This window comes from Colletotrichum paranaense (assembly GCF_030867605.1).
Source record: "Colletotrichum paranaense strain IMI 384185 chromosome Unknown Scaffold_2.1, whole genome shotgun sequence".
Lineage (NCBI taxonomy): Eukaryota > Fungi > Ascomycota > Sordariomycetes > Glomerellales > Glomerellaceae > Colletotrichum > Colletotrichum paranaense.
The window spans coordinates 848,613-867,231 of NW_026848960.1; the positions used below are offsets into that span (position 1 = coordinate 848,613).

The 18,619-nt window shown below is 51.5% G+C and overlaps 6 protein-coding genes across 6 annotated transcripts; 3 read left to right on the plus strand and 3 right to left on the minus strand.

Moving 5' to 3' along the window:
- Positions 1-161: 161 nt before the first annotated feature.
- On the minus strand, positions 162-1,202 carry CPAR01_02164 (proline racemase; the record flags this gene model as incomplete). The annotated part of the gene is made up of 1 exon (XM_060486452.1): positions 162-1,202. One exon carries the CDS (start codon positions 1,200-1,202, stop codon positions 162-164), a length of 1,041 nt encoding a protein of 346 aa, XP_060353780.1.
- A 623-nt stretch (positions 1,203-1,825) lies between these two features.
- Positions 1,826-2,929, plus strand: CPAR01_02165 (uncharacterized protein; the record flags this gene model as incomplete). The annotated part of the gene is made up of 1 exon (XM_060486453.1): positions 1,826-2,929. One exon carries the CDS (start codon positions 1,826-1,828, stop codon positions 2,927-2,929), a length of 1,104 nt encoding a protein of 367 aa, XP_060353781.1.
- Positions 2,930-3,660: 731 nt separating this feature from the next.
- On the plus strand, positions 3,661-5,455 carry CPAR01_02166 (isotrichodermin C-15 hydroxylase; the record flags this gene model as incomplete). The annotated part of the gene is made up of 5 exons (XM_060486454.1): positions 3,661-3,726; positions 3,803-4,508; positions 4,690-4,979; positions 5,052-5,218; positions 5,284-5,455. 5 exons carry the CDS (start codon positions 3,661-3,663, stop codon positions 5,453-5,455), a joined length of 1,401 nt encoding a protein of 466 aa, XP_060353782.1.
- Positions 5,456-5,700: 245 nt separating this feature from the next.
- CPAR01_02167 (C6 zinc finger protein) lies at positions 5,701-8,016 on the minus strand (the record flags this gene model as incomplete). The annotated part of the gene is made up of 4 exons (XM_060486455.1): positions 5,701-6,885; positions 6,936-7,397; positions 7,462-7,779; positions 7,978-8,016. 4 exons carry the CDS (start codon positions 8,014-8,016, stop codon positions 5,701-5,703), a joined length of 2,004 nt encoding a protein of 667 aa, XP_060353783.1.
- A 563-nt stretch (positions 8,017-8,579) lies between these two features.
- Positions 8,580-11,507, minus strand: CPAR01_02168 (uncharacterized protein; the record flags this gene model as incomplete). The annotated part of the gene is made up of 6 exons (XM_060486456.1): positions 8,580-8,816; positions 8,889-9,252; positions 9,326-10,376; positions 10,443-10,722; positions 10,800-11,050; positions 11,405-11,507. The coding sequence occupies 6 exons, from the start codon at positions 11,505-11,507 to the stop codon at positions 8,580-8,582; spliced, it is 2,286 nt and encodes a 761-aa protein (XP_060353784.1).
- A 796-nt stretch (positions 11,508-12,303) lies between these two features.
- Positions 12,304-17,348, plus strand: CPAR01_02169 (uncharacterized protein; the record flags this gene model as incomplete). Its single annotated transcript, XM_060486457.1, has 10 exons — positions 12,304-12,916; positions 13,002-13,250; positions 13,306-13,508; positions 13,564-13,907; positions 13,965-14,208; positions 14,276-14,862; positions 14,918-15,281; positions 15,332-16,333; positions 16,394-16,857; positions 16,913-17,348. The coding sequence occupies 10 exons, from the start codon at positions 12,304-12,306 to the stop codon at positions 17,346-17,348; spliced, it is 4,506 nt and encodes a 1,501-aa protein (XP_060353785.1).
- Between the last annotated feature and the right edge of the window lie 1,271 nt (positions 17,349-18,619).

Sequence of the window (18,619 nt, forward strand, 5' to 3'; positions counted from 1 at the left end):
GCGCCCCTAACCTACATTAGGACGGGCAGAAATGCAGATCGAGTGTGTTAGAGAAGGCTGAAACAGAAAACTTCCTTGGAGAAAAACAGGGTGAAATGACTTGTGCTGATCACTTAAATAACATTTACAAAAGTAGCCAAGATCTACGGGACATGAATCTTCTAACTGACATGCCACTTATCTCCAACCCTGAACCCTTCCGGGAATGGATCTGTGGGGTGCAAGATGACTTGCTTGAAAGCCGTTATCCAGGCAGTTCCCTTCACCACGGGAATAATAGCATCGTAGTCCCCGACCTTTGCCTCACTTTTTACCGTTCCGATAAACTCGGTCCCAATCACGCTGCGGTGTCGGAACGATCCTCCGACTGCGAGCTGGCCTCTCTTATGGAGAACCGCTAGTCGGGCACACGTTCCTGTCCCACACGGACTCCGGTCGAGTCTTCCCGGTGATACGACCACCGTGTTCACGGCCGTCTGTTGCGTGTCCGGCGCGAAGGGCGAGAGCGGGTCCGTGAATTCGAAGACACTGACGCCTCGGATCTCTGGGTTTTCGGGATGCACCGGGCTCGTCTGCGTTTGGATAGCCCTCTTGATTCGCTCGCCGATGTCGACTAACTCCTTTCCATTTTCCGTTTTGATCTGTAGGCCTACTGAACTCGCGTCGACCAGCGCATACCACATTCCACCCCATGCAATGTCGGCCTTTACGGGCGTGTCGAAGCCCGGCACGTTGATGTCTAGATCTAGGCCATAGACAAAAGCCGGAACGTTTTGAAACTCCACAAACGTAACTTTGCCGTCCTTGCACTCGGCCTTGACCGTGACCAAACCTGCTGGCGTATCCAAGCGCAGTGTCGTAGTAGGCTCCTGCATCGGTACCATGCCGGTCTCTAGCAGGACGGTGCTCACGGCAATGGTGTTGGCACCGGACATAGGGGGGTACTCCTCATGCTCCATAATGATGAAGCCCGCGTCGGCTTCGGGATTGCAAGGTGGAAGGACGAGGTTAACGCACATGGATGATGAGCCGCGGGGTTCGTTCATCAGCAGGTTTCGTAGGTGGTCTGCCTTTTTCCAGAAATGCATCATTTTTTCAAACATTGTCTTGCCTGGGACGTCGAGAACACCCCCAACGATGACGTCGCAGACCTCGCCGCCACAGTGGGCGCCGACGACGTTGAAGGTACGGCCGATAGTCATGGTGTGATGGTTCAAAGATGATAGATGAGAAGAACAATAGACTCACGATCTAGGTATCCGCGTCTTCGTGCTCAAACCTATAAGTACTGCATAGTAGGTATTAATAGGCTTTGAGGCCGATAGACATTTCATTCACAAACGCATGGAAAATGAATTGAACGGTTCATGTGCCGGTGAGACGGAGAGGAGGCTCGTTGACGGAGTAGGAACCGGCTCGTATTACACCTGAACTTTCGTATCACCCGCTCGCAATCGGTTAACTGGAGCCCACAACGGACCCCGTCGAGCGGCTCAGCTAACCGCCGCAGCGACCCATTTCCCCGCATCGGATGCCGTGCCGGTGGGATTAAATCCGGTAGGTCTCGCCGAGCCTGACGGTTGAAGACAAACTAAACTGCCGTAACCCGCCCAACTACGGAGACTGTCGATGTGTCTACTCACATTCGTTATCGCAGTGACCCAACTGACTATCAAGAGGTGACAAGGTGCTGATAAGGTCTTGTCACTGTCAACATACTAGTATCTGTGCCTCTTTCGCGAGACTTCTCCACACTACGACCCCCTCACGATTTTGACTGTTCAGCGGCCTTTTGCAAACCTGAGCATCTTATTCACCATTCACCATGTGTAAATTCAGAGTCCTCAGCGACGCTGCTGTTCTCGATATTCTGCTCAATCTTCCAAGAGCTGGCATTCTCCAGCTCCGAGATCGGCTTGTGGGAGCGCTGATTGAGCTCTCTGAGGGCGCGGAGCGCGACTATCAGCCCGATGCATCCATAGTGAACAGACCTGAGGGCATGAAATGCCTCTTCCGACCCTTCAGCTCCGCCGGTGCCTTTGGAACTAAGATCGTCGTTACCCCGGCTCCTTCATCCCCAGCAGCTAACAGCTTGCACGGCATTATCTCCATTTGCGACCAGGACGGCCTACCCCTTGGCGTTCTCAACGCCGAAGAGGTTACAGGATATCGCACGGCGCTCTCTGCCATTGTGCCATACTTATGGCGGAGCCATACTGATAACATTGTTGTGTTCGGTGCTGGTAAGCAAGCGTTGTGGCATCTTCGCTTCGCGTTATCATTGAGGGGCGACGAGATCAAGACTATTACCGTGGCGAATCGATCCGCGGAGCGCGCACAGCAGCTCATCTCGAGATTGAAGGAGGAGAACCAAGGTCGTTGGAAGTCTACCGCCGAGTTTGAGTATCTGAGTTCCTCTAGCTCCGAGTACGACGCTCAACTTCAGTATCGTCTCGCCGCAGCAGACGCCATTTTCTGCACAGTCGGCACCAAAAGCCCAGTATTTCCGGCACACTATGTCACAAACGGAAGAAAGGAAAGAAATCCATACATTTCTGCCGTCGGGTCCTGGCAGGCGGACATGTTGGAAGTAGACCCAGAACTGCTCGTCCAGGCAACCAACGCCGCTGGTGGGAAACTCCGCGAACAAGGTTCAAAGGTTGCTGTGCTAGTCGACGACCGCGAGTCTGCGCTTAAGCACTCTGGCGAAATCGTTCAGAGCAAACTCGCGGCAGAGTACATAGTGGAGATTGGAGAAATCGAGATTTCACGGAAACGAGGGGAGAAGCTGGAATCGCTATCGACATTGGAGGATGGCTTGATCATCTACAAAAGTATCGGTGTCAGTACGACGGATCTGGCTATCGGGACGGCTATTCTGGATATTGCGGAGAAGAAGGGGGCTGGCACTGTCATCTCGGAGTTTTGATAGGCGACTGGTAAGTTGTCAATCAAGAATGACATCAACTTCGGTGATCCTAACGGCTGAAGCTAGGATAAGAAAAGGGTCAGCCAGCCGCGGGAGGATCTCCATGTGTCTTTGCCTTCTGTCATCTCGCACTGGGAAAGTAATCAAGTCTGGGGCTTGTAAGCTATGTTGAAAGTCGACTAATCGTTCAAGAGCGCAAGAATCTCCAACTTATGCCTTTCATTTGCTTGCCATCTTTGCGCAATCACTCTCATTTGTCGTTGATTCCACAATGTTACAAGTGCCCCATGCTGGAAGGCAATGACCAGGACATCAAGTCGTGCAACACCAATGCGGAGTAACACTGGCAGATGGCCAACCGTCTCAACCTCCCCCGTGCATATTTACGGTTGCTGCATGCATGAATGTGACAAAGCCGGACAGTGGATTGGTCCGCGCAAGAAACGTGGTATTGAAACAACCGTCCGATGACCCCAAACTTTTTGCGCCTAGGGCAGAGCCCGTCCCCTTAATGGAAGGTGACTGATTGTTTGACGCAGAACCAAGTGGTGTGTGCGTTGGGCAAGAAGCGAACGTGTTTGTCACCAGGGGCGGAGCTCGGAAAGGCTCGTACTCGGGATGAATCTACATAACCGACGCGTCAACGCCAACGCGGGGTTGATGTTTCTCGTTGATGCAAGAAGATTATCACAGAACTTGAGAAGCTAACCTTTCCAGATTTGACTACGGAAATGGCGGGTGTTTTGTCCATTCTCTCTGAGCATCCTTCTCATATCCTGGCTATTGCCTTTGGTACAGTAAGTGACTAGCATTCCTATGCAAGATTAGAGTAGATCATATCCTCAGTGAAGAATCACATGGCTGACTTGCCAGGCCGTCCTCTGGCAACTCCTCCAAGCCGGCTACAACCTCTTCCTCCATCCCCTACGAAGGTTTCCAGGACCTGTCCTTCAACGCGCTTCTCCTCTAATCTGGGCCTGGCAACATGCCACAGGCTATCAAGCCTTTCGAACCCAGCTCCTCCACGACCGATATGGCCCCATAGTCCGAATCAGCCCAAATCACCTGTCTTTCACCGATGTGACGGCCTGGAAAGACATATACGGCTTTCAAATCGGGAAAGAGCTGGCGGAAAACGAGATCCCCAAGTCGCAGCTCTTCTCAACGACGATCAAGAATTTGCCCATGAGCATCATCAATGCCGAGCGTGAAGAGCACCAGCGGTACCGGCGGGCGCTATCTCATGGCTTCTCGGATAGCTCTATGCGAGCGCAAGAAGGCATTATCATGAAGTACATCGACAAACTGATTTCTCGCTTGCATGAGAACTGCGATGGGAAAGAAGCGCCGCTTAATGTGGAGGCTTGGTATAACTGGACAACGTTCGATATTGCTGGCGACCTAATCTTTGCGCAATCGTTTGGCTGTCTCGATCGCTCAGACTACCATCCCTGGATTGCCTTCATCTTCAAAACTATCAGATACAATGCCATCATGACAGCGATGAAGTATATTGGCCTTGATCCTGTTGTCCAAGGCCTCTTCCGGATCGGTGGTCTTGCTGCGATGATGCAGTTACGTGAGAGCACCGATAAGATGATGCAAACGCGTCTTGATATGGATCCTGACCGGAAGGATTTGTTCGAGGGACTCTTGAGAAAGAAAGAAGAATGGGAATGTGGCCCCCAAAGCCACTCCTCGAGGAGGTGAATTTGCGCTAACTTTGTGTGCGCAGAACCTTTCATTTGAACAGCTGTCAGCCAATGGTCTCATTCTCGTCCTCGCCGGTTCGGAAACTACGGCTACAACTTTGGCCGGCACGACATATCTTCTGTTAAGAGATACCAAGGTCCTGCAGAAACTTAACGAGGAGGTACGATCGAGCTTTAACGACTCTAGCGAGATCACCATCAACTCAGTGAGCAAGTTGTCATACATGCTCGCTGTTCTCAATGAAGCTTTGCGTATGTATCCTCCCGTGACGTCAAACCTCATTCGAGAGGTACCGGAGTTTGGGTGTCAGATTGGCGCAGAGCATGTGCCTCAAGGAGTAAGTAGCCTTGTACACCAACTCTCCTTTTCGAGGTTCCCATCAGGTGACTAATCCAGACTTTCCTCCAAGACTTTCATCGAGATCCAGCAATGGTCCGCGAACCATAGTCCAGATAACTGGACTAAGCCCTGGGAGTTCAGGCCGGAGCGCTTCCTGGAAACTAACAAAGAGGAACACAACCATTTAGACGCACTTCAAGCATTCAGCGTTGGCCCACGCAACTGCATTGGGAAGAAGTAAGAACTCCTCATCTATCCATTGAACCATTATCGCCGCTGACGCTGAAACCTATGCGAAACAGTCTCGCGTATGCAGAGATGAGGTTGATTTTAGCCCGAATCGTTTTTGACTTTGATCTTCAACTGGCCGAAGGAAACGGGTCCTGGATTCAGAGGCAAAGAGCATTTGGTTTGTGGGATAGAATACCGCTGAATGTCTACTTGAAGCCAGTTGCGCGTGAAGCCCGCGTATAAATTTGCTATAGCATCTCGATAAACCAGGCCAGAGCAAGTACGAAACATCTATCCGTGAATTTTGAGAGGTGATTCAAAGATATTCCAAGAGCCCTAAAGACCCTTGGATTGAAAGAATAAACTCCTTATTGGGTACAGTCTACCCTTGAGCCGTCTTCAGTGTCATTAAGTCATGGTCGTGTGCTTGAAACGCACAACCCCCTTTCCCCGAGCCATTTACTACCCATAAACCAGCCGGACCTTCATCATAGAGCATGTTGCCCCGGCCCACCACCACCCCAAAGACTGAAGTTAAGACCATGAGTATCTCCAGGCATCCCGCCATCAAACGTCTCAAAGTCGGATGGACTCATGTCAGAGAACAGCGCGGTGTCCGGCGTCGGTGCCGGCCACTGCTCAACTGGCAAACCGTCGGGCTGTCTCTGCTTGAAAACTTCGCTGCTCCGGAACCGTGCCACAACGAGCGGCGTGTCACACGACATGCCTAGATTTCGGAAGGCAAGCTCCCGTCGTGCCCACCCTGCAAGCAAGTTTTCCGCGCGCAGCAAGTTGTCCTTCCTAGTCAAGTCGTACATCTCCGGGTGGTGGTGATAGAGTCGGTCGATGGCCTTCCATGCCCTGTCAACCAGTGTTCCGACGGGCTGCCACTGTAGGAGCTCAATCATGACGGAGAAAGCATCAGATTGAAAGTGTAGTTTTAGGTACCAGGTGAACTTGTCGTCGATTGTGTCGTACCAGCTGACGTCGCTCTCGAAGGAGATGACCCATGCTCTGAAGAAGGATTGCTGGCTCGCCCCGCCGTCTTTGTTCTCGTCCCATGGCTCTCGCGCGTGCATAATCATGTCGCGCATCCTCTGCGCCGTGAAAGACCGGATCTTACTCGCAACGAGATGTATGCCGCCTGCCGTCGGGTTGCAGAACCGTCGTTCAGCCACAGCGAGTCTCTCATCGTACTGGTCTAACGCGAGTCGATACCTGTCGAGGACATGTGGTTGACCGGAGAATTTCCTCGAGTTCTCCGGGCTGATTTTGTCCCCGCTGAGGATGACTGATTCGAACTCCGGCATCGGATTGTCGCAGAAGAAGGCGCGTGATTCGTAGAGCATGAGGCAGAATGCCATCTCGGTTGCTCCATCGCGAGACTTGACCGGCTCTGTTGAGCCGGGTAGTAAGTCGGCGTCGTTGACGTTCGATGGGAGTTTTGCGTCCCAGTTAGGCGGGAGGAGCGTGTCGCCGAAGCCTGCGAGGACGGCGTATTTTGTTTCTAGCATGATGATTTGCCACCAGATTCGGCGGCGCATCTCGGTCTCGAATGGTTGAAGACCTATGAGTTCTCCGTCGCGATGAAGACCCATCCTTTGAGCTATCCTGACTAGCATGCCGGTCAACACCCATGCGGCATGGCGATCGAATTGCCCCTGAAGAGACACCTAGCCTGCATTTAGATCAGAGTCATGCTTGTGTGGGACAGACATCTTACCAGGTATAGCACTAAGCACTGCAAAGTGGTCATATTGTACTTTCGTAAAAAGTCCACTTTGGACATGGCTTTTTTCAGTGCAGACATTGAATTTCGTAATGCTCTTGCCTTTTCGAGTTTGAGCATCTGGATTGATTCCGCTTCCGACAAGGCCATGATTGCAACAACGTTGATGGAGCAGAGCAGAGCCTCGAGGTCGGGGCTCAGGTTGAAGCGGTCTGTTGCTGCTTCAAAGACTAGAGGTTCCAGGCTAGGGACGTGAATGACCTTGATCATAGGGTTGACTCGTTCCAGGAATACCTGCCACAGGCGCAGAACTTCGACTGGTCCCAGAGCTAATATGTCAAAGTCCATAGACTTTTGGTGAGTTGAGTCGCCGCGTTCTGAGACGCTAGTAGAACCAGACGGGTTCGTTGATTGCTCGGTGTCATTGTCTTCGAGACTGAGCTTGGAGAATTGGAGCTAGATTCCACTTAGATCTTTACTGGGTGGGACTTATGGTTTGATCGAAATACAGTGCACTTACGTGGTCAAGAACATTGCCGCGAAACGGATTTTCCATAAATGTTGGTCGACCTTCATCGCAGACAATCTTGCCATTCGGTCTCGAGCTGGGTTGTTTCCGGGCTTCTTCGTAGCTTATGTGGGACATTGCCGGGCTGTCCGCCACATCGCGTGAGGAACCCGGCGTGTCGGGATTTACGGGGCGGCCATCGGCATCGCGCGGAGCCACCTGGCTCAGAAGACTCTCACACTGATTCAATCTCTCCAACAGGTCCTTCACCACGCGTCTTCTACCAGCTCCTGGTGGTGCTCGCGTCGATGGCACGCACGGTTGATCAGACTATCGTGATCACATCAGTGAGTATGCGTTGCGCCTCGGTGTGGGTGTGCGTAGACCTCGGGTCCATCGGCTGAAGGGTGAGTGAGATGATGACAAACCAACCTTTATGCAGTTGGCGCAGGGGGATCTTCGGTCACACTTGATTTTGCGCTGGTGACAAAAGACGCAGGCCAAGACGTTGCGTGGTTTGTCGCCTACCGGAGTACTCGCCTGTGAAGCTGGGCTTTCGGATGCCATCAAGATCTACAGATGAGAATATGGGGCTCGTCAGATATTAGAGAAGTGTATGAGTTGTTGTCGTTCATCGCATGATATGTTTCTCTTCCGAGCTCTGCTCTGTTGGCGGCAACACTCTTTTAAACGTGCCGCTTTTCTGCGGGAAAAAAGACAGGGGGCCACGACATTTGGGGATCCACCAAACGGACTTTGGAGGAGACGCTAGGCTGCATTGGACCGTCCGAGACCCGGCTGATCCTTGCAGCGGACCGGAGCGAAGCCCGGGATCCCGGAGCTCACTGCCACCGAAGAACAAGTGATCTCCCACCCACACACACACGCATTCTTCTTACCTGCTTTTTCATCCTGGAGGGTTGCTCCAGCGAACGTTCGATTTTGTTCTTCATAAGCATTTCGTCATTATGCCTGGCAACGATCTCGACTGCCGGGCGTAGCAACTAAGGTAGCTGCTAGTATCCGTTGGGGGCATGCATTATTATAGCTCCAAAAAATAAGGTTATGTCATGCTGCATCCGGCCTGGCAAACGGACGGAGATTAAGAATTGGACCCCGTCCGCATCATCTCACTTGTCCATGCTCTGAACGGTCCCTCCATGCTGCTGTGGTAGCAGATCGTACTCCTGCGTCATACCCTGGTAAAACATCGGGTCCAGATCGGGCAAGAAATAATTAAAGATTCCCATCACGTCGGTTCCCATGAGCGCACTAGGAGATACCTGGCCCATCCCGCTGTCGAACGCAAAGTCGGTGTATCCTGGTTGCTGCATCGGACCAGACATCATGGCCTCCCTCGGCAGAGTCTTTTAACGCAGATGATGATTAGACGCTTTTTCCCTTGATGAATGGCAGACCTTGTGAGGCCGAGAACTTACATCAGATAGATCCAAAGTCATCTGAGATGGCCTATCCACTTGTTTATTGTTTCTGGCATCAAGCTCTGACGATTGCTGTACCATTTGCATCGTGGAAGGATTTGTGGGTGCATGTGGTCTCGCAGGATTTATCAAACCAGCCTCGGCATGCTGAATCTCGTTCACGTAGTCTCGCGCAATCTTGGCGAACTCGGCTATCAAAGAACCGGGCACGGTGCCGCCGCTGGCATACTCTATCCGACTGAAGTGACCAGCAACCATGTCGAGCAGAGCCAGGTTGGTGCCTGTATCTGGCTGCCGAGGATCATGAATCACAAGGTCAAATAAGACAAAAAGTGCGGTAATAGGGATTCCCGCAAGGACCCTTACGGGCTGTCAGCACCGATCTGATGATAACGGCGGGAAAACGTGTAGTTCGAAGTTCGCTCTCTACTTACCATGTGACCGTGTATGGCTCAACTTCAATCATCGTAGTCAACTCCAAAATTGCCCTCGATGCATTCAAAATGGTCTTCATCTTGTCGTCCTTTGTCGCTTTCACCGCCGGCGTCTCAGGGACAGGCAAATAGCACAGCGTAGTTCTCGCAAGAGTCAGTAACATGCTGTAGTAAAGATAATGAAGAATGAGAGCGAGTGATCTCGCATTAGGACCGGATACGGTTTGAGGGCGTAGAATTCCACCCGGGCGGAAGCCATTGTCTGGCAGAGATGCTCTCCATTCTTCGAGTTCACCGTTTAATTGGTCAATTACGTCGAGATAGTACGAGTCGGAGTTGCCCGACACGCCGACCGAGAAGAGTGATGTATATGCTCGAGAAAGGAGGCGAGCGAAACGCACTAGGTGCAGGAACCAGCTAAAGTCTCCCGATGTTGCTTCGGGGACGACGGGGATGGGACAGGATATGTCGCTATCGACGAATCCCTTATCGTTGTCAGCAGTGCAGAGCAAGTAAACAAGAAGTGTGCATCCATCATAGTATGACGCTATCGTGGTAAAGAGAGGGAAATTCCAAGCACTTACGGAACTTCTCCCAAAGTGGAAGCTGGTGATTTTCTCAACCGCATATAGAATCCAGAAAGACTTCTGGTAAGCGTGAGCTGTTGGACCAGTAAAGCTATGACTGGACATCATCTGAGCCCGTCTTGCCGCCTCTGACATGATGACAGGCTCAACAGCCAAGCCCGAGATCCCTAAGCCATAGACAGACATGGCCGTCAATGCCTGCAAGGTGGTGAGAGAATCAGGAAGCAGCAGGAGCTCCGAGAAGCCGCTCAAGCTGATAGAGAACAGCCGCCACGACTCGCCCTTACCAGGCTCGAATGTCCCTCCATCAGCATACTGGGACCCTAGAGCAAGGACGCTGTGGTAGAGACAACACCATGGCTTGCTGCGTTCGAGGAGATTGGGGAAGTTGGGACTTGACACTGTAGTCTCGAAAGTCGTCCGGTCAAGGAACGGGAACATGGGATGCACTCGCTCAAAGTAGACTGATCATGATCAGCTTTCGCCAACTTCAATGGGGGGTTACAGAAGGGAGAATGGCAAATAATTACGGCGGATGTACAAGGCGGCACGCGCTCTGTCGGTCCCCATATCGGGAGGTTGCGTCCTCCGGGGATTCGTCGCTGCCGAGTCGGTGCGACGAAGACGTCCATTGACAATGACAGAAATTCGACCAACGAGCTCGTTCACCTTCTGATTCTGGAGGCGCGTCGACAGGGAGAGTAGCCTGTTGTCGGAGAAGAACGTGAGGCTGTTCCGGCCCCCTTGACCTGTTAGTACGTGTAGGCCACTGAGGGCATGTGGCGCTTCAATACCAAATATGCCATTGCGCTGTGAGATTTCTGTCAGCTTACAGTTTGCTCACCTCTGCGGTCAATTGCTTTGGAATTTTGACTAGTGGTGCTTACTGGTACAAACATGGTTTCCTCCTGGCCTCTTCCAGTAGAGGTCTTTGGCCTCTGTGCTCGTGCTAGGACGCGATCGACGTGGAGTTCTTGGATGCGGTGGGGAGGAGACTTTGGCGACGTGCGATCAGGGAGGACGAGTGGCTTGGCCTCTCCATCTGATGTCGACAAGTCTAGCACGGCTTTGGCGTCTGGGAGACTGGGTGGTCGATTACTCGATGGCGAATAATTTGTTGGCAGAAGCTGTCCGGCGACTGATAGTTTGCTTAGTACTTTGAAATCCTTTGCCACAGAAATCGACCGGAGTTGTTGTGCTTGCTCATCAAAAGAGTGTAAACGTGATATGGTGAGTGTTTAGTTGCCAGTGCTTACCGTTGCGCCTGTGGGCTAGCCTCTTTACACTGAAGCGACACTCTTCTTTTCGACGCTTCCAGGTTCAAAGTTTGTGAGTAAACGGGCACGTCTTTGTCAGGGAAGAGAATCCATTCGGGTTTACTCACGATGCAATTCGCGCAAGGTCCGGGCGGGCCGTTACCTATGGATAAAATCAACTCGTCAGTTCGTGAATGAAGAATAGGAATGACAATGAGCTCTCCCGAGTCACGTACTAGGACAGCGAACCTTGCGTGACTTGCAAGCATCGCAGGACTTGTGGGTTCGGGATCCAGCACCAACACCCGTAGGACTGGGCGCGGGCTTATCAGCAGTCATCTTCTCGGCTCGCAGAGGATGAGATGAAAATGCAGGCTGAGAAGCAAAACAACACCGAGAAACGAAGACGAGTAGGTCGGAGACGAGGTCTGTAAGTATGCGAGGATTTGGTTCGCAAGGGGACGGGGGAACCAAGACAATTCAGCTCATGGTGAAAGGAGCTCGGCTCCTTATTTGCCTTTTAGGAGAGTGGAGATTTGGAGAAGTTCGACTGCCATGTGGGTGTAGAGCCTCGGCGCCGAGATGCCGGATCGGGCAACTTTGCGCACGCATCGGGCCACTTCACAAAGCCGCCATCCCGGGATCTGCATTCAGGATCTTTGCGGCGCGCGTGGGTGCTTTCTCGTCAACATCGTCAACTCATTTTGCGTTAGTCCTCCTCCCTCGGCGCCGACTTGATTCATACGGCTGCTCTACATCAGCAAAGCCGCACAATATGCAGCCAAAACATGGAAAGTCGACCATCAGGCTCGGCTCGCGAGCTGTTAGCTTCGGCAGCGTGACGTGAAGCTAGTGATCTGGTCCCTGCTCATCGGGGCCTCTCTGCCCATGTCGACCCGTTGATAGTAGGTATTGACGTTAGAAATGCGTAGCTGTGTTGTTGTTTTCACATGTCTGCCTTGTGTTGAACGTGAAAACTTATTTTTAACAAGGTGGGCGCCTCTTTTGGGAAGCTTATTAGGATATAACTTGCCATTGATCCCCGTTAGGTGACGTTACTTGAGCCTCCTCTCTTCTGCGATTCTCAGGTTCTTTCTTATCTGCACGTTGCGCATTTATCAAATCAACTCACAAGATGCATCGCCCGCAGGGTGACAGCGGCAACGTCATGTCCAAACCGTCGGATGACACCTTGCACGCCAAAGCCATTCAGGAACACGATCACCAGAGGAATGACATGGACATTGAAGCCAACGATGCCCAGGTCAACGAGCTCGTCAGGCCTTACAGTCTCGATCTTATTCGCTCAGCGTCAAGACTCGACCCTGGTATCAACCCGTTCCTATCGGACCACCCTGCCCTGGATCCAAGCTGTCGCGAGGAGTTCAACGCCAAGAAGTGGGCTCGAGCCCTTCTACAACACTCATATCATCATCCCGAGGACTACCCAAGACTTGAAGCTGGAGTCGCGTATCGCAACCTGAGTGTTCATGGGTACGGCACCGACACGGACTACCAGAAGGATGTCCTTAACGTCCTCTGGCAAGCACCAATGATGATCAAGCAGGCTCTCAGCAACCGTCGCCAAAAGATTGACATCTTGAGAGAGTTTGACGGAATCGTCAAGAGTGGTGAGATGCTCTTGGTGCTGGGCCGTCCCGGCAGTGGTGTTTCTACCTTGCTCAAGACGATCGCTGGTGAGACTCAGGGTCTTCATTTGGGGGACCACTCACACTTCAGTTACCAGGGTCAGTAACAATGCCTCCCAAACTCTGTTAGGGGTGCTATATGCTATGTTCTCACGAAAGCTGACTGACAATTCATCATAAACAGGCATCCCAATGGAAACTATGCACAAACGATTCCGCGGTGAAGTGATTTACCAGGCCGAAACAGACATCCACTTCCCCCACCTCACGGTTGGACAGACACTTCTTTTCGCCTCACTAGCAAGAACGCCAAAGAATCGACTTCCTGGCGTCAGCAGACAGAGATACGCCGAACACTTGCGGGACGTCGTGATGGCAGTTTTCGGCATCTCCCACACCATCAACACAAAGGTCGGAAACGACTTCGTCCGTGGTGAGTGGCTCAAGCCTTTGACAGCTTTGAGGCAAGCTCCACTAACTCTTCGCAGGTGTCAGCGGGGGCGAGCGCAAACGCGTCAGTATTGCGGAGGTCACGCTCAGCCAGAGCCCTATTCAATGCTGGGACAACAGCACTCGTGGGTTGGATAGTGCTACCGCGTTGGAGTTTGCTCGGACTCTGCGGTTGTCTACCGATATGGCCAAGACTTCGGCCATTGTCGCGATGTATCAGGCCTCACAGCCAGCCTATGATGTCAGTACCTCCTCCCAAACCTGGCGTATATCGTTGTTGACTCATACTTGTCTAGGTATTCGACAAGGTTGCGGTTCTTTATGAAGGTCGCCAGATCTACTTTGGCTCCACGGCGCTGGCGAAGCAATACTTTGTCGACATGGGTTACCACTGCCCCGATCGCCAAACCACCGCTGATTTCCTCACTTCCCTCACCAACCCCGCAGAACGAATGGTGCGAGAAGGGTTTGAGAACAGAGTGCCCAGAACGCCAGACGAGTTTGCAACCGTATGGAAGGGAAGCGATGTCAGGGCACGTCTTATGGATGAGATACTTGCCTTTGAGGAGGAACATCCTCTTGATGGCTCAGGGGAAGAAAAGTTTGTCGCGACGCGCCAAGCTCACAAAGCATCTCTTGTGTAAGTGGTGATGCAGGCAGGAGGTCGTGGTATAATAACCTGCTAACAGTCGAGAAGGACTCCGCAATCACCTTACACCATTTCCATGCCCATGCAAATCTGGTTGTGCATGACGCGTGGGTACCAGCGTCTCTTGGGTGACTGGCTGTTCTTCGTCGTCACTGTTGGTGGTAATTTGGTCATCTCTTTGGTTCTTGGAAGCATCTTCTTCGACCTGCCCTCCGATGCATCAAGTATGAACTCTCGTTGCATTCTGTTGTTCTTTGCGATTTTGTTCAACGGTCTCAGCAGTGCTCTTGAGGTATGTTTCGAATTCTCCTCCAAGTAGCCCTACGACGAGAAAGATTTACTAATATGGCGATGATCAGATCCTCACGCTGTACGTCCAGAGACCTATTGTCGAAAAGCACGCTCGCTATGCTCTGTACCATCCCGCCTCCGAAGCAATCTCATCCACGATCTGCGATCTTCCCAGTAAGATTCTATCTACCTTGGCCTTCAATATTCCTCTCTACTTCATGGCAAAGCTCCGCCAAGAGGCCGATGCCTTTTTTATCTTCCTCCTCTTCGGCTTTACCACTACACTTTCAATGTCCATGATCATCAGAACCATCGGCCAGACGTCCCGTACCATTCACCAAGCCTTGACGCCAGCCGCTATCTTCATCTTATCGCTCGTCATATACACCGGCTTCATCCTCCCGACCCGCGATATGAAGGGATGGCTCCGCTGGATCAACTACATCAACCCCATAGCCTACGCTTTCGAGAGTCTGGTCGCCAATGAGTTCAATGGTCGGCAGTTCCCCTGTCCCTCATTCGTTCCGGCCTACCCGAACGCTGCGCCAAACGAGAGGACGTGCTCGGTCGCTGGCGCTGCACCAGGCGCAGACTTCGTTGACGGTGACTTCTACATGAATGCCACTTTCAGCTATTACAAGTCTCACATTTGGAGGTATGTTCTGTTTTTTTGAAAGGTTCTTCGCAAAAAAGCTTAACGTTTCACTCAGGAACTTCGGCATTTTGATTGCCTTCATCGTCTTCTTCATGTGCGTTTACTTGCTCGCGGCGGAGTACATCACCACAGACCGCTCCAAGGGCGAGGTGTTGATCTTCCGGCGTGGTCACTCGGTCCCGACACTATCAAAGAACTCATCCGACGAAGAGACTGGCCAACCTGAACGCGTTTACCAACATGAGAAGTCCGAGGGACATGCTTCTCAGTCGGGTGTCAAACAATCCGCAATTCATAAAAGCCAATCGGTATTCCACTGGAAAGATGTTTGCTACGACATATCAATCAAGGGCAACAACCGCAGAATTCTTGACAAAGCTAGCGGATGGGTAAAGCCGGGAACTCTGACTGCTTTGATGGTGAGTCTACCTCCATTCAAGAGAAGGATTTCTGCTGACGATCGATTCAGGGCTCTACTGGCGCTGGCAAGACTACTCTACTTGATGTCCTGGCTAACAGGGTGACTATGGGTGTTGTGACAGGAGATATCCTCGTCAATGGTGTTCTCAGAGACCAGTCTTTCCAGCGAAAGGCCGGGTACGTTCAGCAACAAGACATCCACCTCGAGACATCCACTGTTAGGGAAGCCTTGCGATTCAGCGCCATGCTACGCCAGCCAGCGGCTGTCAGCAAGCAAGAGAAGTACGACTATGTTGAAGAGGTGATTGGGCTTCTGGAGATGGAGGCCTATGCCGATGCCATTGTCGGAGTGCCCGGAGAAGGTAAGTCCTCAACTGGTCTTTGCAACTCATTTTCAAGGACTGTTAAGCTAATCCGTACTACCACAGGCCTAAACGTTGAGCAGAGAAAACGACTGACTATTGGCGTCGAGCTCGCTGCGAAACCTGATCTCCTTCTCTTCCTTGACGAACCGACCTCGGGACTCGACAGTCAGACAGCATGGTCAATCTCATCACTGATCCGAAAGCTTTCTGAAAACGGCCAAGCCATCCTTGTGACAATCCACCAGCCTTCTGCTCTCCTATTCCAGCAATTCGACCGTCTTCTTCTCCTTGCACATGGCGGCAAAACAGTCTACTTTGGCGACATTGGCGAGAACTCCCGCGTGCTCACGAGCTACTTTGAGCAGTACGGAGCAACGCCCTGCGGACAGGACGAGAACCCCGCCGAGTGGATGCTCAAAGTCATCGGCGCAGCTCCGGGCGCCAAGGCTGAGAGGGATTGGCCCGAGACCTGGAAGGAGAGCCATGAGTGTGCCGAGATGCGCCGCGAGCTCGAGCGTCTGGAGCAGGGCGTGGCGGCGAATGGCTCGACGTCCAGTCCCGATGAGATGTCCACTTATGCTGCGCCGTTTCATGTTCAGCTTGCATTGTGCACTGAGCGTGTCTTTCAACAGTATTGGCGCACGCCTTCGTACATTTACTCCAAGTTGATTTTGTCTGGTGGCACGGTACGTCTCAATGCTTACTGTTCAACGACCTAATGGACCTTCAACTTACACTTTGCACAGAGCTTATTCATCGGGGTGTCCTTCTACAACTCACCGCTCACGATGCAAGGACTCCAGAGTCAGATGTTTTCCATCTTCATGTTGTTGGTGGTCTTTGCCTTCCTCGTCTATCAGACGATGCCCAACTTCATCCTGCAACGCGAGCAATACGAGGCGAGAGAACGCGCCTCCAGAGCGTATTCATGGTATGTGTTCGTCTTGGTCAACATCATTGTCGAGCTTCCCTGGAACACCTTGGCTGCTATCGTGATTTTTTTCCCATTCTATTATCTGGTCGGCATGTATCGCAATGCCATACCGACGGATGCGGTTACGGAACGTGGCGGTCTCATGTTCCTACTCATCTGGGCCTTCATGCTCTTCGAGTCAACATTTGCCGATATGGTTGTCGCTGGTGTACCCACAGCAGAGATCGGAGCGACTCTTTCTCTTCTACTCTTTGCTTTGTGTCTGATCTTTTGCGGGTAAGTTCAACACCGATTTGATTAACCTGAAGTCTTCAAACTCACGAATCAACAGTGTCATTGTGCCGGTCAATGCCCTGCCAGGTTTCTGGAAGTTCATGTACCGCGTCTCACCCTTGACTTACCTGGTCGAAGGTCTCTTGTCAACGGGATTGGCCCACAATAAGGTCAACTGCTCTCAACTCGAGCTACTGCAATTCAGTCCCGCGAATGGAACCGCATGTGGTGATTACATGGCCCCGTACATGCAAATGGCCGGCGGCAGTGTATTCAACCCCAACAGCACCGACATCTGTCAATTCTGCCCTCTGGCTACGACAGATGCTTTCTTGACTACCATATCTACGTCATACGGTAGACGATGGCGGTCGTACGGGCTGATGTGGGTCTACATAATCTTCAACTTGTTTGCAGCTTTGTTCCTGTATTGGCTGGCTCGGGTGCCGAAGAAGCACTCCCTTGCTCAACTTTGGAAGAAGAAGTCTTCCTAAAAACCCGACTCTCAGCTTTCTCGGCTTCAATCACTCAAGATAAAAGGGCAATGAGGGCCCCCGGAATTTCAGCGTCTGTCTCGAAGGACTCAAACACGCATAATTACTAGTCCCTAACAATTTACTTTTTTATTCACTTTTCGACTTGATTATAGAGTATTAGAGTGAATCTTCTTTTACAACATGGTACTTCATGCAGCTGTATTTTAAATAAACCTCCAAAATCAAGACGTTGCTTTCATCTGTGGAGTGCACTCATTGCTTTGGCTTCCTTCCGAACTCAGGTGAATCGGTTTGTGCAAATATGAATGGATTCCATTCCATTTAGTGAGGATTCAAAATTTTGGGCAATTATCATGGTGTTTTTATTCGTAGTGATTGGGCGATTATGGGGAACGTCGAAGTTTGAAGACTCTATCTTGCTCATCGTATATATTGCAATTGAATCGTATTCATCATAGAACGGTTGCAAAGCACAACTTCAACGCTATATAGATGCTATTTCACAAAGATGAATGGTCCCGAACTCAACATGTTAAATCGTTTTTGATTCGATCCGTCAATGAAGACCGCCCTTGGAGCAACCTTGGCTCTGACCGAAAGAGGGGTTGCAACTTGTGGTGGTGCGCCCGGAGCATGTTTCCATATCTGTTGACAAATCATCATAGTAATTTGTCTGTTGCACAATCGTTGATTTGTAATTAAATGGCACGACAGAATCCGCGTCGGATGCACTGCGCCTCCTTAATCAGCCAATGTCGAGCGTTCGGGGCTTCAAGTGTGCGGGCATGTCCGACGTTGGCCCCAAGTTGTGGATGTGTGGAACTGATCCTGAGAATTGCGTGTTGACATGGAGCGGGGTAACTCGGTGCTGATAGGTGTTTTCGGCAGTTTCAGAGGCTGAGAGTTACTGATGAATAGTTAATCATGGTCTCTGGCCTTGATGTGCTCCGGTTGGCATATCTTGACGGAACGGGCCCGGTCTGGGGCCGCACCGCCAAGTAGCCGAGCACCGATCGCATCCCGCCCGACAACAAGCAACGTTGAAGAATTGGCGATTTTTTCTTGAGGCTCTCCAAAACAGCTAACGATAAAGGTGTCAGATGTTCTTTGCCACATTGATCAAGTGTGCTGGATTTAGATTGGGTTATGGTGACATCTCACTGGGGAACCCCTTGCCGATTTCGGCTCGGGGTGTAAGGCGTGATTATCTTGCAGTTGTCGTCATATCGTGCAACGGATGTATATAGGCGACCACATAATTCACGAAT